General features: G+C 40.3%; 2 protein-coding genes across 2 annotated transcripts in view; both read right to left on the bottom strand.

Annotated features, from left to right (window-relative positions):
* The window catches only part of ppp1r37 (protein phosphatase 1, regulatory subunit 37), a 39,442-nt gene extending 27,700 nt beyond the window's left edge, over positions 1-11,742 (bottom strand). Inside the window, exon 1 of the mRNA XM_008425757.3 lies at positions 9,986-11,742. Coding sequence (XP_008423979.2) covers positions 9,986-10,739 — 754 coding nt within the window. The 5' untranslated portion in view covers positions 10,740-11,742. The remainder of the gene's footprint in view (positions 1-9,985) is intronic.
* Positions 11,743-13,876: 2,134 nt separating this feature from the next.
* Positions 13,877-14,614, bottom strand: LOC103474640 (histone H2A-like). The gene is made up of 2 exons (XM_008425756.2): positions 14,502-14,614; positions 13,877-14,390 (listed from the first exon to the last, which is right to left on the bottom strand). Exon 2 carries the CDS (start codon positions 14,381-14,383, stop codon positions 13,967-13,969), a length of 417 nt encoding a protein of 138 aa, XP_008423978.1. The 5' UTR covers positions 14,384-14,390; positions 14,502-14,614; the 3' UTR covers positions 13,877-13,966.
* Between the last annotated feature and the right edge of the window lie 3,486 nt (positions 14,615-18,100).

An 18,100-nucleotide genomic window follows, 5' to 3' on the forward strand; every position in this document is an offset into this window, starting at 1 on the left:
TATCTACCCTAAAGAAGCATTTTGTTACACTTCCAATGAAAAAAGGGAGGAGTGTTTGATATGTGATCAAATGTTACACAAAGAAATGTCAATGTGTGCAAAGTACAAAATAATGCAAAGAAACATCTCCCTCCCCAGGATACTGAACAGAGGCATTTATGAAAAAAAAAAAAACATCTAAAGAAGTGTTGGAACACCTAAGGGGCCTAATTACTCCATTATGAAGTTCTTCAAAGGCGCTTGATGTTTAAGCCAAACCTCGGGGGCCTGTGTAAGCATGAAATTCGTACCTTTTCACATAACAAAGCAGAGTTAACATTCTGCTTTCCCTCAAGGAAGCTGTCAAATGAAGGCACTGCCATCCTTCAGACCTCTGACATCTTGGAAAACTCAATGTAAAACCAGTGTTTCTTAAAGACAAATCACACCTTGGTTTTCCTAAATGTTTAGCTTGCATTTTGACCCAGTTTCAGCACGTTTGTTAGTCTCCTCATCTCGACCTCCTTTTTCTACCTTCATCACTCATTCGTTCCCTTTGCTTAACAGACAGGAAAACAATTTGTTCTTTCACTTGAGCAACACAGAGCAAACAAGCAAAGGTAAAAGTCTACTTATTTTCAGACACCACCTGTACATAAAGACAATGGTCATCCTGTGGAAAGATTCAGTAAATACTACGTTCGAGTTGCCCTTTGACAAACAGATTTCTCCCGAGGGAGATTGATAAAATTCATCGACTTGACTTTGACTCACACAGTGGACTATTTTTAAATCTGTTACGGATGATTTTTTTGCTTCACTGATAAAGGTTGACGGCATTTGTCATGCACAGATTAATTGGTCAGAGACTGATCCGAATGATTTTTCTTTAATAGGCTCTGACTGCACATATTCAGATATTTCCTACTGATTACGGGGACTAAAACAAATAGCTCCCAGTATTTCACTGCAAAAATGTTTGTGCGCATTTAGAGTAACATTTAAAAAGTGTTTTAGTTATCACAAATGTTAGCCTGGAGTTATTGATGCTAAAGGTGGCCCAACCAGTTAGGTTTCAGAGGCAATCACTTTATCTCACAGAGCCATTAAAGCTAAGGTATGTAACATTAACAAAGTTTTTTTTATTTTACATATTTGTTGGAACTTACACCGTTGTGACTGGATATTATGAGACAGATCATTTGTGGAAACAAAAAAAAGGTCACCCAGTGCTAACTTTAACCAACCAATCTAAGTCAGGAGTAGGAACTGAACGCTGTCAATCAGGCGTGTGTGCGTGCCAAAAACCCCCCAGTTCTCTGCTTTGATGCAGCTTATCCACTTCAGCAGAGGCCATCATAAATGCTATGGGCAGTTAGCATGGTTAGCATAGACGATTTTTCTGTAACGGTGAGTTGTTTTGCCGCCATTAGCACACTTAGCACCTTGTTCATGATGTTGTTTGACAGCGCTAAGACCCCCCTCCTGGCTCTGATTGATTGCCTTTGACTGTGAGTTGGCTGCATTTCTTCATACGGCAAAAGCAGCACAAGGAGGCGGAAGAGATTAATCTATTCACAGATTATCTGTCTCATATTACGCAGTCACAATATAGTGACAGTTTTAACAAATATGTCAAAAATATTTTTAATAAAAGCTACATACTGCAACTTCAACAACAAACACTGTCATTTAAAAGCTGCATTTAGTACTAGGACTAATATTTTAATTGGTCTGATGTTGTGAAACATTGACACTTCTTCACACCACTGTATGCTGCAGCCCCAACTCCTGCATGACCCGACTTGTTCATAAACTCAAGTAGTGACGTAAAATGTGGTGAACTCAGCCACGCTCCCGCAGGTAACACTTGCAGTCTATGAGGATAAACAGTTGAGGTGTCAGTAGAGAATATTGTTGGGGTAAAAACAAACAGTGATTTGCTAACCAGCTAGTACAACCACCTGTTTCTAGTGAGGCTATGTTAAGGGGATCGCCTCGAGTTGATTACTGCATTTATAAAACCATGATGACAGGAAACTGTGTTAAAAGATTTTTCAACAATTCAAAGAATTCTGCACCACCAAGGAAGATCAGATACAGAGCTCAGGTTGGAACGGTGACATGTCAGCAGGGTAATTACTGTCTTCAGAAAGATAATGATCCAAAACATAAGAGGAACCAGGATTTTGGACAACCTAGAGATTATGAAAACAGAAATAGTCAAATACCCATGTTCGTATGCTCCAACTTTGTGAAATGTTATGAGAGGTGAATCAGAGCTGGTCTATTGGCAAAGGGAGGCTGCATAAAGTATCCACAGGGGAATCAGTAATTGTGCCATTGTGCATTTTAAGTAAATTAGATGTTCCCTAGTGAAAGAAAAGAACTCAAAGGTTGTCATTTCATTTTTCACTCTACTAAAAAGTACAGCCTGGTACGACATGTTTTTATCAAAACTATGCGGGAATAAAAAGCCTTGCCATCCTGTGCTCCAGCCCTGTTTGCTGTCATTTCGCACCTTTTTGTTGTGGCGTGTGTTGTGGCAGCAGCGCCATTAACACGTAGCAGCCAGCTGACTGGTTTGTCAGAAGTGTGGCAAAAAAGACTGAGCTGAGAATTTGTACCAGCATGCAAAATGAGAGTCAGACTGAGAGTCATAAAATAAATAAACAAAAGGATGCAGTGATGGTTTGTGTCCAGGAGTGATACTGGTGAATGATTAAAACTGAGAAGTAATCAGAGTAATTAAATACAAACCCTGGATTGTAATTTCAGTTTATAGTAAAGAAATAAAGGATTGATATATGGACTGACAAAAACTCATGTTCAACATGGACTGCACTGGATTTGGCTTCTTGCATATAATATCTAGAATAGGGCTGCAACTAACAAATATATATTTATAATTGAATATTCTATCAATTATTCTGACAATCTGATAAAAAAAATTGGTACATACTACAGTTTCTTCATTTAATCATTGAAACCTTTTTTATGCATTAGAAATATATTAAAATGCAATTCCTTTTTTAAATAAGAAAATAAACATTTTATTGCCTAAGGGGAAATAACATTTAGTGAATTTGAACTGGGTGGAGTTAAAACTATGCCAACTTTAAGAGTCGTGGGTAAAACATATTTGTACAGTTTTGGTTTACTTACGTTTTTTTTTCAGCATAATGCCCTTTTGAGTCTGTATAATTATTATCAATTATTAATGCATGACTTAATTGATTGATTATTATTTTAATAGTCGAATCATCATGATTCATTGTTTCAGGACAAATCTAGACACAGCCATTACAGGTGGGTATTAAGGGTTAAAACATGCATGTGCAATATTAGCATAAAAAAAACCCTTTACGTCTCACAAGAGTTTTTGTTACTAGATTAAACAACTCTTTTCAGCCATTTCCAACAGTTTGCTTGACATAATTTTCCAGTGGTAAAGTGTTTTTGTTCAGTTTGCAGTCGTTTCCAGCTTTCGACAGGAGCTGGAATGAGGGAAGAGACGAGCAAGGTATTCCTGTTTGACAAGGACAAAACGTTCAGACGTGACAGCAGTAACAAACAACAAGCGGCCTCCTTCTGTGTCAAACTGCATTTTTAACTTCCCAGTGAAGAACCTGGAGTCAAAGGGCAGGATTCAGCAGAAAGCAAACAGACACATGCTCACTTCTTTAATTTAGAAGACAAACAGAGATGCGCGTGCTGTTTGGTTAGTTAAATAAGCCTAACAGACGTAAGGTGCAAATAAGAGGACCAGCTCAGCTGATATCAGCTTTTGTTCCTCAAACATTAGCAGACATTAATTTGCGAGAGAAACACTTTGTTTCAAGCTTGCAGGTAATTTATCAACAGTTTGTTGAAATATGTTGCAGAAGTTGAGTTAGGAATTATTTATTTTAAGCAGCAAAAGCAATTTACATTAATGGTTCTCACTTTCTTCGTGCATTTATGTTGTCAAGGATTATCCAGTCGACCTCCAGGATGTTTCTAAAGATTATTTAGCAATGTGCAGCTACAGTTGGAGGGACGCTGTGTTGCTTCAAGCTACCTTATACCAAATCACATTTAAGGGACATAACATTTCCTGAGTAAAAAGTTGGATTTTTGCTCCTACATGGCAGGATGTCGGCCCGAGAGCTTTGCTGCTTGTAAAATAATCAGCCATCAATGTTAAAGCTTTGCTTCGATTGCAAATAACGAGACTTAATCGAGATCAAACACAATAAACTTTGTGCTATAAAAAAGAAATGATTTTGCATTTTCACAAGTAAACATTGCGGCTAAGGCCTTTATGGTTTGAACTAGCACTGCAAACTAAAGCTGTTAAAAAACCTGGGAAGAGAAGTGGAAAAGGACGGGGAACTATACAGAGAAGGGAATTCCAGGAATCTCAGGATATGATGCAGTATTTGCCCTGGCCTGGGGAACAAACAACCCTCAGATCTCCACTGAAGAAGACTGGAAAAAAAAAACAACAAAAAAAAAACAACAAAAAGAAACTTCTAGAATATAAAGCAACTCAGAAGAAAATAACTGCACATATTTCACCTTTTTAGGGAGCGAATGGGAACAAATGCTACCTGTGGCGCTGTTTGTTAGTCTTTATGCCTCTTACACCCACATGTTAAGCTTGTTGATAACACAAACCCTGACAACAAAGCAGGAAGCAAGAGTACCAAGAGGGCATGGAAATTCAACACCCCAGCTGCTTCCTTCTGCTCCCCTGAGATGCTAAACCAAGTGTTTATTTTAAATGGCAACCCAGATGAAGTTTAGTCCATTCAGAAACTCCTTTTATGGCTCAGATAAAGCCAGATATCTGCTTTTCATCAGCTTCTTCATACCAATCTAATTCTTTAACCAGAATTTGCAGCAGAAACTTGCTGCGTGGATGAAACTGAAGTCTGTTTTTCACCGATATGTTTGACAAGGATCTTATAGTGAAGGGAGCCAACGAAGCTGCATCTGAAACTGGTCTACTGTGCCACCGTGCTAAAGCCTACTGACACCACAGAAGCTTTCAGGGAGTTTAAATAAACCTAATGATACAGGCCTGCATCATGGGACTTAAACCATTAAAAAAATATTTGGGATCATTAAAAAATATCATTAAAAAAAAAACTTCTTTAAATATTTAACTGGAGTAGATGACTGTAGAAGCTATTTTAGTGCAATTCTTCTGAAGTTCTTCTGAACTCATCTATGATAAAAGCAGGACATCCTCCAGATGTAGAATGTAAAGCCAGAGAAATAAAGATTGGTAAAACTCTGAAAAAGTCAGTCTGTTGGTGACAACCCGATCAAAATGCATCACATTAGCTAAAGATGAATATAAAGGAGAAACCAGTTAAACCATATCAAAAACTAGCATAGATAGGTAGCATTTAAAAGAGCCTTAACAAAAGAAGAAATCATTTCATTTGATAAAATTACTTAGTCATGTTTGTAACATATTGGTACGATAAGTAAAACCAGGCTGATATTACCAGCCGTTGTTTACGTACATGTTGTAGTTTGTGTGCATGATTCAGGCTGTGGGAAACCCACTGTAAAGTGTTTGGACATGTGACAGTGATGCAGACAGGATGGGGGGTTTGTTTCCTGAAGCACAGACATTGTGCCAGAAGTGTGGTTGGTTTTTTTCAGTGTATTGATTATAAAAATATTGGCACTTAGCCATAACAGGAATAATAATTTTGGAAATTGATAGCTGCCTTAATTTTCCTTTTGGTGCATCCCTATTAGATTGTAATGATGAATTAGAAATAGAGAATTTATTCCTTTAATCTGAGCTACTGTCCTCTCCATTCCTTGTAAACATACAAAGACAATATTAAAGTGATTTTCCAGCTGTTAGCAGTAACTGGTTGCTAATAAGTCTAATATTTTCTGAGTTAACTACATAAACTTTGTGGGATGGCTGCAAATTATGACAAAGTGTGCGAGGTTTTCTCAGACACATAAAGGCAAGAACTCAGTAAAGTAGGGAAGTCCAGATCTGATGGACCAATTCATCCATTTTCAAACGGATATCAAGACTCCCTTACTAACCTCAAACTTAGACAGTAGAAAAAACCAGGTATCAGGTGTTATGTCAGCACAAATCCTGTTGATTCTGCTTTTTTTTATTTTTACAATTTTTTTAAATGTGACAGAGTTTTTCCCACGTGCACAAATTTTTAAACCTTCATTGTAAGACAATCACATCTTATTGACCAAACAAGTCTTGTTTTTATCTAACAATCTAAGTGTTTGGAGTGAACGAGGGAGGCTCATCTTCCTGTCTGTCATTCGACCTACTTTGCTCACCGTCCTCTGACAATTGTTGAGGCGCAGAGAGAGCAGCTGAAACACTAGGCTTTCAATTTTACGACAAAACTAACAAAGTAAAGAAACCATCAGGCGGAACAACTCTCCCTGTAACAGCAGTGAAATATGATATGAGTCGAGTTATTGTCCAAGTCGCATCAAAGCAGAAAGGAGACGTGTGCTAACATTAGCCAAACGCTTCAGCAGACTGACAAACAGAAAAACATCAGCAGCATGAGCAAGTAACGTCGCTTATTAAAACCTTCGCTGCAGGTGTCAAGATAAATGTCCACAGACAAATGGTCCTGTGAAAAAACGATTAGGATTGTAGTTTTGGACAGGTAATGGGCAAGTAAGTAAAACAGGAAATAGTCACAGTAATACAGGGATGTAGAGGGGAAATTTATTGCAGCACTTTCTATATTTAAATGGAGTTCTTAAATGACTCGAACTGGTACCGGGTAAAAGAAAATAATCCTGGTCGACAAATTCCTCTACAGAAACGTTCTGTTCAGTTCACTTCACGGCAAAAAAAAGGCAGAAAATTTGCATATTTAAGAAGGTAGAAACGCCCCATGCTTAACATGCATTTAACAACTTAATAATCAAACTAACCCTGAATCAAATCCTGTCAACTTTTACTATTTAAATCGATTTCCCCTTGAACTTAGTACAACTTTTATTGTATTTACATGATATTTCCTAAACTTTATAGATTTCCCATTCAGTAAAAAGTGCAAGCGAGGCACTGCATGACCGATTTCACAGCCGTCAGCTGACTCTCTGCCTTCATATTGACATTCGGCCACGAAGAACTTTGGAACTTAAACCAGTTACAAGATAAAGGTGTTTGATAAAATATCCAGCGCTGCGGTTCAGCGTGTGAGATATTTAATGGCTTGTCTTGTTTTGCACAAGGCCAGAAAAACTTGTTAAGGGACAAACTGTGCTTCAACACACTCAGGAAACTGGCATTGTAATTTAAAACGAAGATGGCCATGTGATTTGGACTGAACTGTTCAAAAGCAGCAGGGTTATTTGCATGCATTCAACATGCTAAAGTTCTTTACTGCGGCCGAATCCACAGTCGGAAGCAGCTACGTGTGATTCGATGATAAGAACTTATCCGTTTGATCATTTCAAACTGAATACTGATTGCGTTGTCTAGATGATGGAGGTCACAAACGCACAGTGAGGTCAGCGGTGCGCTCGACACCATACACGATCGTCTTAAACCGGCCAAGTGTGTAACTATGCCAACACCAGTCACATTACCGTGAGCAAACAACAGTTTTCACATTAGGCCTGTGAAGGCTGTTTAGTAAATGGTGTCCTTTGTTGACACCAGATGAAGGAACGTGTGAGTCACGCACACAAATTTCCAGCTTGGCCACTGTAAAGCTACTGTTAAAGCAAAGCCTGTCCTGCTGCTTGTGTACGGACCCAGCGTCCGAAATATAAACAAAAACAAGTAAAAAGCGTGTAGCAGCTTAAGATAAAGACAAAATGTACAAATTGACCGGAAAAAACTCTCTCTCTGATAGAAAATAATTAAGTCCTACACACACACACACACACACACACACACACACACACACACACACACACACACACACACACACACACACACACACACACACACACACACACAAGCTATTCCCTCCAAAAACCTTTTAGGAAGATTTCCTTCATTGTAACGCCACACACTGGGTTCCCTATGTGTCTAAGTAAAGGCACTGCCACATCCTCAGAGTTTTCCAAAGTGTGCATTCGCTGAACAAACAGGAACCTGCTGTGGTAAAATGGCACACCTCAAGGAGTGGAGGGATTCGCTCACTGCGCCGCGCCGCCATACTTGGATATGGAGTTATGCTTTGGCTATTCTGAGTGCAGCAAAGCCAGAAAACCTATTATGTTCTTTATCTATTAGAAGTTGTTTAAAGTAGGGGTGGGGGCTCGGGTGCTACCTGAGGATTAAACAGCGGATTGACAAAGCAGCGGCAGCTCTGACGAAACACACAAAGGAGGAATTCTCCTCAAGACTAACACACTAACACACCTCTTTGGGATGAATGACTACATTCATCGAGCCGTCAAAATTTTAACGGACAACGTGAAATATGCGAAAGAGCGTTTTAAGCTAGTGCTGCGTGATGGTAGGGCGACAATAATATTGATTAGAACTACAACTAGAGATTATTTAAGTAATTTTTCTGATTATTAATCGGTTAAAAAAAGCTTGCACATTCTAGATTTTTTAATCCAGCCAATTAAAAGATGCAAATACTGACATTTTTTTTATATAGGAAAAACATTATTGCCTAAAATGCATAGAAAGCCCTCGTGTAGTTTGATCATTTGTAGTAAAGGATGCATGTGCAGATTAAAAAAATGCCTTCTACTAGTCTGATGATTATTTTTATTTGGATTAATAATTGGATAACACAAGGAGATTAATAGGAGATTTTCTTAAAGAACTTGAACCAGGTGAAGCTAAAAGTATAACTTTAGGAGTTTTGGGTGGAATAGGTTTACAGTCAAAAAAGGTTTTTCAACCTGAAGGCAAATTTTATATATTTTTGTCCAGTTTTGGCTTAATTACGACTGTGTTGTTTTCAGCAAATGACCTTTTTTTAGAGTCTGTATACTCCAGTTAAGAACGAGTTAAACACTTACTTCATTAATTGATTGATCATGACTCATTTGATCAATCATTTCAGTCCTAATGATGGTCATGAATAAATCTTTGTATACCACCACAATCACCCCAACAGCTTTCTAATCTGACCTTAAACTAACAAAACAAATTCTTTGTTGATATGTGGATGATTGTGGTTCCATACTCTGGGCGGATCCGTTTTGAACAGGATCTTTATAGCCGAGATTCCCAGAGTGCAGCCATGAAATGCTTAAGTGGAAATCTGTAATATTACCAATTTTTTTTTTTTTTAATAAAAAAAAAAAACTGTGATTTTAATTCCTGTTAAAACAAAACCTACTCATTATTGTAGTTTGCTGCAATGTAGCTTAGATAATAAGCTAAGCTACTCTTAGTTTTAAAACTGTACCTCTGAAACTTTGCTATTCTATATAGAGCGCTTCTTTAGTTTTCACAATAGAAGTATGAATGTTTTTCTACAACTGGAAACATTCCCAAACAACCAACGTTGTTTTCTTTTTGTGAAGGACAAAGTGTAGCAATGTTCTCTCAGCCTGCTGATTGGCAGTGTGCAGCAAAGAGACAAAGGAAAAGCGCAGATTCACCCTGTGCACTATTCGACTGGATAACAAAAACATCTACATTGGTGCCATCTTAAACTGACAATTTTTTATTTTATTTTTCCTAACTTTCCCAACTTAAAATCCTTGGCATATGTTGATATAAAATGCCTAAGAGAGATAATGGCTAAATACACTGCAGCTAAATAATAATAAAAATGCTACAAATGCATAAATTAATCAGCTAGAAATTGAAATCGAGAAAATGTTCTTTTAAAAGCCTCCAAAAGAAAAAAGGAACCTCCAAGAACAACAAAAAAAAGGGCATGAGTCAGGAAAAGACCGAGTGGTGCGTCTGTCGTTACGTCCCTGGTGAACAGACACGTCTCAAACGGCCTTAATTACAGCACAGCAAATAGAAAAGTTCATTTACACATACAGACATGCAGAAAATGACAAGTACTACCATGTCTCCAGGGATCCTTTGGCTCCACCGCTCCAGAAACGATGTCGTCGTCTGAAGGAAATGTCACCCTTTTTCCACTCTGCTTGTGTTTCTCTTCCCCCTCCTCCACCAAGGGATACAGTCCCGCTTGATCAGCGGCAGACGCCTCGGTGCTGCACGTCTGGATTGCATTTGCCTGGCCTTCCGCTGTCCTGCCGGCTGGGACGTCCTGAGGACTGGACTTGGAGTCCAAAGCGTTGTCCGAGATGGACGTGGCGTTCGCAGACTCGGCCTCCAGCACGCCGCTCTCGTCCAGGCTCAGATCCACCCCGATGTCCATGTCCATGCCATCGTCCCCTGCCTCCACAGCAGCTTGTGCAGAGTTGCTGTCCCTGTCCTCCTTCATGTTCACCTCCTCTACCTCCTCTATAACAATCTTGTGCTGCTCATCGTTAGACGAGATCAAGTCAGTGGGATTATCTACAGCAGGGGTGTCCTGGGCACAGCTCTTTTTATTTCCATTGACTTCATCAATTTCCAGTGTGTCTTGGTTGTCCTCCTCAGCTGTCTGGAGATTGTCAGTGAGCTGAGGCATAAGGTAGGTTTCAGAGGCCTCTGTGGGAACACTGGTTTGCTTCTCGAAGTCACTGTCTGTCATCAGTTCAGAAATACGAGGGGTGACCGCTTCTGTGTTGTTGGTAGTGTTATGGTCATCGTCCACGTTGGCCTTTGTCTTGACATTACACAAATCTAGACGCTGCTCTTCGAAATTCATGTTTACATTTCAGCTTGCAAACTGTGGCGGCACCGTATGGTCAGCAGGTAAGACAGTGACCACCTGGAACAGACAAGCTTCTTTCTCTCGACTTTAAAGCTGATGAGTCCCCGTTTTGGTCATTCAAGTGCGCGAGAAACATCCATCTATCTATGCTTGTATTTTGTTTTTGATGTGGAAATAATATAGTTCAACAAACAACCGTCAAATGTTGTCAGAAGCCAACTAAATAAAGTGCAATTTTGTTGAAATGTCATTTAACAAGAAATCGTTTGTTTCCGTGCAAAACGCTACTGTTGTCTGCACTTGTTCATAAACCAAACTATAAAGCCTAACTATGAACGCACAGGTAAGCGCTAAATTTCTGGCAGTCCTATTTTATTGCTTCGTTTAATATGCTGTCTCCCTGGTCGTCAGCATATTACTAGCAGGAACAAACAGGGCCAGGCCAATCTACTAAAACGAACAGGTCGCTCGGGGAGCTTACGGAGCCAAGTCATCAACGTGAATTAAAGAGAGCTAACGCGTTGCTAGCTTGCTAAAGTTGTTGTCCAACAATGACGTCCAGGCCCGAGTAGGGTAGCATGCCTGCTTCTTTACACCGACCCGACAGTTTCTCCAAGTTCATTCTTCCGTGACAAGAAGATGAAATATATTCCCTCCGCAGATCTTGGTCTCACCCTCTGTCGTGGCGCAACTCTCTCTGCTCGCATCACAGTCCTCAGCCAGCGGCGGCGGTAGCAGCGGCGGAAAAAACAGGCGTCACACTCCGAGCAATGAACATGCCTCGGTGGCTAAGCTCAGTGCTCGGGAAACGCGCCGGGACTACCGGTGCTTACGGTTGGAAGACTATGGCTGCGATATTCCCACCATTTAGCTCTCGGCTGTGTCTCCGGCTTCGGGAGGAGTCAGCTGAGCCTGTTTTTTTTTTTTTTGTCCAACGTTCTCCTTCGCTAGCCTGTTGAAGTCCAACAACTGTTTGTTGTGCACTCGTCATACGTCAGCACGTAGCCGCACGTACACAAGGTACGTTTAGCTAACGCACTAGTATGGCATGCAATTGTATCACATAATAGTGAATGCTCTTCGAAGTTAAAAACGTTTCAACTTTTAGTACAATAAAAGTCAAATGCACAGTTGATATCAAAGTATATAGACGCCATGCTTCTTCTAGGAGAATGCTTTCTAGGAGAAAGATAGAATTCTTACCTTTTTGTAAGAATGTAAGAGTGCATTCTTACATTCTAGCATTCTTACATATTTGTATTTCTTACAAAAATGTAAGAAATACACTTTTAAAAAACATGTCCTTCATGTTATTTTGCGAAAGTAAACATTGTATAACATTAATTCTCAAGTAAAAGTAAAAAGATCACTTCCAAAAGTACGTATATTTTTCAAAAAATATTACTGAACTGGTGAATACCCACCTCTGACAAAAAGTTTATTTGTATAACTTCACACAAGCACGTGGTAAATTCAACGTTCTTCACAGGAAAATAAAAGACAAAAATGTACGAAATAAACTTTTAAAAAGAAACTCATTTAAAGAATGAATGTAAAATGTTAGTACTACATTAAAAAAAGAAACATTGATATAAGGAAAAAAAAGGAGAGCTGCCTGGGCTGATTATATGTCACAATGACTTGCCGTACAAGATCACTGTTGCAAAACACCTGTTAAGTTTAATGACCTGCAAGGTTTTGTTTTTCTCCTTCAGAATGAAAGACGACAATATGACTATAAATCTTCCAAGGAATATAAACTTCGTTACCCAGATGAGGGATGTACTGATGCAGCCAATTTTTATTTTTATTTATTCCAATAATTCAATTCAAAAGTTAAACTCAAAACTGGTAGCCTTTCATATTTAGTTGGTACCCATGAAATTCAACTAAGCTGCAAAAAACTTGGTGACCTCAGAAACAGATGAGTAAAAAGTCCAGAATAGTGAGAAGCTTTGACAAAAACAATGATGGGTATGTAAATAAGACATGTTGATGCAGTGTGGCAATTAAATGTAGCATCATTTTATGACACTTCTCTTACTCCAGTCTAGACTGTGCTTCATTTCTATGAGTTGCTTACCAGAGGTGTGTTTTTTTTTTCTTTTTGGTGCATCTAATGGTCCCTAGAAGACAGCGTCTCACACACCTCACTGTAAAATTTCTTTCAGCGCCTCGCTCAGCGTTGCTTTCATCACCAACTAAATCACTCTGAAGCTAGGACTCCCCTGCATACCCTTTTAGGCCACTATATGAGGATATGGGCAAAGGTTTTGGTAATTTTGTCAGGGGGAGGTGCAGGTCCATAGTCCTGCTGGAAAATGAAATGAGTATTCCCATAAAGCTCAGAGAGCACAAAGTGCTAAAAATTACAAAGAGTGCTCAGACGGAGATGAAATGCACAGACACCAGCAAGAGTCATGGCAGTTTAAAGCAGACTGTGGAAAGGTCACAACAGACCACAAGCAGCCCCACTGCTCCTTACTCTGGGACACCGAGTGCCAAATGTACAATAGCCTTCCACCCAAATTTAACCATGGAGCAATCTGTTTTCTGTGGCGCTTAATGCAGCAACTTCCAGACCTCATGAGCAGTCTGTGCCCTAGTCAGCTTTTCACAAAGTTAGCTGTAGCACCGTTCAAGAGCCACGCCGCCTCCCATGGGTGGAGGGCGTGTGGACTAGAACCGATCATGCCTAGAGTCCTACAGGCCACAACACATTAACAATCCTTCAAGTTTCTGAACACCATGCATCCCACTGTGGTCTGGATTCAGTGGCGCAAAAAGTGAGTATGCAGGGTATGCAACGCATAGGGGCGCAGCACCAGAGGGGGCGCCAAAACCCCGTCTGGAGGGGGCGGCGCGCCGATGATGTTTTCCCGTACACTAATGCGCTCCTTTACCTCGCGCACATAACGAGGTAAATGTAGCGTATCGTCGCCTCGGGGGGGGGGGGTGAGTGAGCGTCGCTCCTTCACCCTGACGTCCCGTCCCTCGGTCGGGGGGGCGGGGGGGGGGGCGCCGATCTATGTTTTTGCATCCACCTGAATAATGTGTAGTTGCGCCACTGTCTGGATTATATTGGAGAACATATGTAAACTAGTACAGGGTTAATATTTTGGACAGAGCTCTTCAAACTGAAGTTTAGCTTTAATGAAGTTCAAATATAAAATAAAAACATTACAAATTTGATTACAATAAAAACTTCCAGTCTGCCACAGTTAAAATTCTTGAGATTGGACATCTTTGGTGGTTGCGTCTTCCCTTGGACCTGAGGTCTTCTTTGGTAGGAGGACCGCCTGAATGTTTGGCACCACCCCGCCTTCTGTGATGGTGACCCCTGCCAGCAGAATTTTGAGCTCCTCGTCGTTCTTCACAGCCAGCAAGATGTGGCGTGGCGCGATGCGCCGCTTATTGTTGTCACGGCTGGCATTTCCAGCCAGCTCCAGGATTTCAGCGCAGAGGTACTCCAGGACGGCCGAGAGGTACACGGCAGAGCCGACGCCAACCCTCTTTGCGTAGTTGCTGTTTCTGAGCAGCCTATGAACGCGTCCCACTGGGAAAGTGAGTCCTGACCTGGAGGAGCGGGACACCGCAGATTTCAGTTTGGGCACAGCTTTCTTTCCTCGGCCGGACATCGTTAGGCTGGATTCAAAGAAACGCACAACAAGGACTCAGAAATCAAAACACACCTAGAACGGTTTCTTCAACAACTAAGATCCCATTAAGCCATGCATTCATACCCAACTCACTCACCAGGATCACTTCCACAGGAGAGCTCAACTACAGACTGAACCCAGAAAGTGTCTTTTATCTCAACCAAGTTAATGAGTTGATTGTTGACACCTGAGCAAACCTAAAGACGGCGATTTAAAAGAATCAATTCAAACTGACAGAACCTGAATTCATAAAAGCTGCAACAACAGTGTGAACAGAAACTGTATGTAACTCAGCTGATGCAAATCAGACGCTGAGATGTTTCACATTTATGTTATTTAGTTTTTGCACTTTAATTGTTTTTTAGTTTTATCTTAAATGCATCTTAACTCAGGACATAAATTAAGGAAAACTGTGTCAGGCTGATTAGTTTTTGTTGTTGGCACGATAAAAACTAATCGGGGGGGAAAGTTTAAGGAAAATTTATTGGTGGAAAGGGCAGCACAGTTAAGTATGTGAGCTGTACCCGAGAAAATCTCGCAAAATCCTCTCTACCGGAGCCAAAATACTTTTGAGGCAGTTTGATGGCGTGGGACGGTATCTCCATCACTGGAAAACTAAAGATTCTTGTTATAAGAGAAAGTTTCAGTCCAGAATGACGTAATCCTGCAATTTTGCAGCCAGTGTCCAGCTCATTTAAGGCCAGGTTCCACCCTGCAAGATGTCATTGACCCTTATCAGAGGCCAGCTCCAGAATTTGGGAATGGAGAGGGTGAAAGGACGACCTCGTAGTCCTGACTTTGACCCCTGTGAACGCTTGTTGGGTCAGTTTTGGTTTGCTGTTGTTCCAGAATGACCACCACAACCCCATGTAACAACTGCAACTTACCGCAATTAGTAAATCGCTAAGTTAATGAACTGTTAATTTGCCAATTGTATCTTCAAACTTCTATCATTGTCGACTTAAACAAACATCACAAAACAGTCCGTTGCAGAATAAACTGCTTGGATCTGTTGACTTTACATGTGCAATCAGGTAGATCACAGATTGATGCAAATAAGAGAACCAACAGTAGATGGCAGCATTGAGCCGCATATCTTTACCCGAGTCCACTCTCCTTAATATTTTATTCTGTTACGTCTGTCCTGCTTAAAGATTGATCACTTATAAATTTACACTCATTGATGTCATGAGCCTGGACTTTGGGTCTGCTGTGTCTGAGTATGTGATGTACTTACTGATCAGCTGTTTGCTGCAAAGATGAGTCATCTCCTGCGCAGTGGAGTTCACAGGCTAATTCAATAAATTTGACGTTATGGAAAAGTTCATTTATTCCAGTAACACAATTCGCAAAGTGAAGCCCATCATATAGATTAGTTAAGCACAGACTGATGTTTTAAGTCTTTTATTTATGTTAATAACGATGATTTTCAGCTTGCAGCCAACAAAACCACGACATTTAAGGTTAGAACATTGCATCAAAACATTTCACAACAGAAACATGAGCTTAATAAAAAGTATGTTTATTACCTGCTTAAAGGCTGTTATTTTCAAAAAGTGTTCATAATCTATCAAAAGACCTCATTGGAATCCATTTGTTTAGGGTTGTTCTAGTTGCTGTTTTAAAATCCTCATATATAATCATATACTTCAATTTGAAGCTTCCTCAGACAATGTTTGTTTTAGTTGAGGTTCATATCGGTTTGACTTAATTAAAAAAGTGAATAGAACTCAGCAAAGGTATCCGAAAAAATCAAACGAGTAGCCCGCAGCTTGTTTTTGTCGAGCTAATATTTATAGAACAGTTTATTTACTTTAACTGAGAAGATCATCACAGGAAATGTTGCCCAGTTGCTCCACAACCCACTGCAACTCTGGAGGAGCTGCACAGGCATACAGCTCAGGTGGCAGAATATAAGCACGACAGCTTTTATTCTTGATTTTGATACATTTTATGGAAACTATGCTGCACACTCACAAAATCAGACATTTTCCCCAAGAGTCCAAAGAAGAAAACCATTGTTAAAGGAAAGTTTAAAAAAATCACAAACCATGTATCAGATAAGATCGAATCTGAACTCTATGGACTAAACCCCAAAATTAAAAAGGTTACAGGAGGCAGAAAACTAATGAAACACATCACCCTTAATGGGAAAGGAAGTTGCAATAGACGTGAGTCTGGGGTTGGGTTTGACATCCCAGTTGAGCAATAATCCTAAACATACAGCCAGATCAGCAATGGGAAGGTCTAGATCGAAGCACATTTATGTGTTATAAAGTCTAAAACTTAAACCACTTCATGACATAAAAACAATGTTCATAGATGCTGTCCTTCCAGCCTGACCAAGCTGGGAGTAGCATCATCGGGTTTTTCAGCCGTGGGGAAATTTGGCAAAACTATTCATCATTCTCTCTCCACTTCACAGTTCTGCACTACATTGTGTTAATTTGTCCCACAAGACACGTTGAAATGTCATTTGAAAATGTGAAGTAGAGCAAGGTAAAAAAGTAAATCAAGTTATTTTCCCAATCGCGCAACAACAGCGGCTCTTATCGAAGCCGATGCTTCATTTGTCTTCTGCGCCCAGTGGCCTGCAATAGAGAGGCGGAGAGGAGAGAGCCTGAGACATCCTCAGTGTTTGCGTTCGCTTTAAAGTATGGCAAGGAGCCAATCACAAAGCAGCAGGAAGACAAATTAAGCAAAGACCTTCCCAGCAGGTCGTCCTTGGACAGACTGAATGTGATTCTGTTTAACCTCTCAACATCCTCTTCACACGGGGAGGACGGGACGGGACTCACGAGCTGCTAGCTACCAGCGCACATCGGCCTGACTTTCAACTATGAAACGGATATTGCCAGCACACACATTGAGCTGTTTCCTGACAGAATTTATTTGCACTCAGCTGAGGGACCAGACCTGTGAATTAGACTGCAAGCTGCAGTTTTTCATCGTGGCAGTCGCCATCGTTGAGGGAAACCATTTGTTTTCACACAGTTCTCCTGAGGGTTTGTGTCTGGATAAAGCCTGAAGGCCTTCTGTATTTATTAGCAACAGTAGCTACTAACACTGAGGCCTACGTTCTGCTGCTGAGAGCAGACTGAAGATGAAAGCAAGAACAGAGGAGGACACGAATTGAGCCAAAAATTATCATTAAAGTCAGATACTGAAGGCAAAACCAGACGCCACGGCTTCTAACTAAATCCCTTCGCTAAGGAAACAGTCGAGCTAAAACAAGAACCACTTCACGACTGCTTCATTAAAACTGATTGCAGACTTCAAGTTTTAGACATTTAGACTTGGTCAACACAGCAGAGTATTTCTCATCTGTGGATGTGCTTTCTAGGGTCATCTACGATGTAACAAGCTGTTCCACAAACTCAGTTTAGCTCCATCCAGGGTCAACAGTTGCTTCAGTGAGTCCAGGCTACTCCATATTACAGCCTTTGCAGATCTTTGAGTTATGACCGATTTTCTTGGGTGATATTGCACAGAAAGTGACAACATCATGATGGAAATTCACTGTGGCTATTAACCTCTTTCAACAATGAATGACTCAGCCGCCTTTTAACACTCTTTTGTTCATAAAGTCTTACTTTACACCGATACCATTAACACACTAAGTATTAGAGGGAAGAACGTATCTGGTCCTTTTGACAGCTTGAATTTAATATAAAAGTTATGATAGGGAATCCACAG

The sequence above is a fragment of the Poecilia reticulata genome, chromosome 13, assembly GCF_904066995.2.
Source record: "Poecilia reticulata chromosome 13, P_reticulata-male-v2, whole genome shotgun sequence".
NCBI lineage: Eukaryota > Metazoa > Chordata > Actinopteri > Cyprinodontiformes > Poeciliidae > Poecilia > Poecilia reticulata.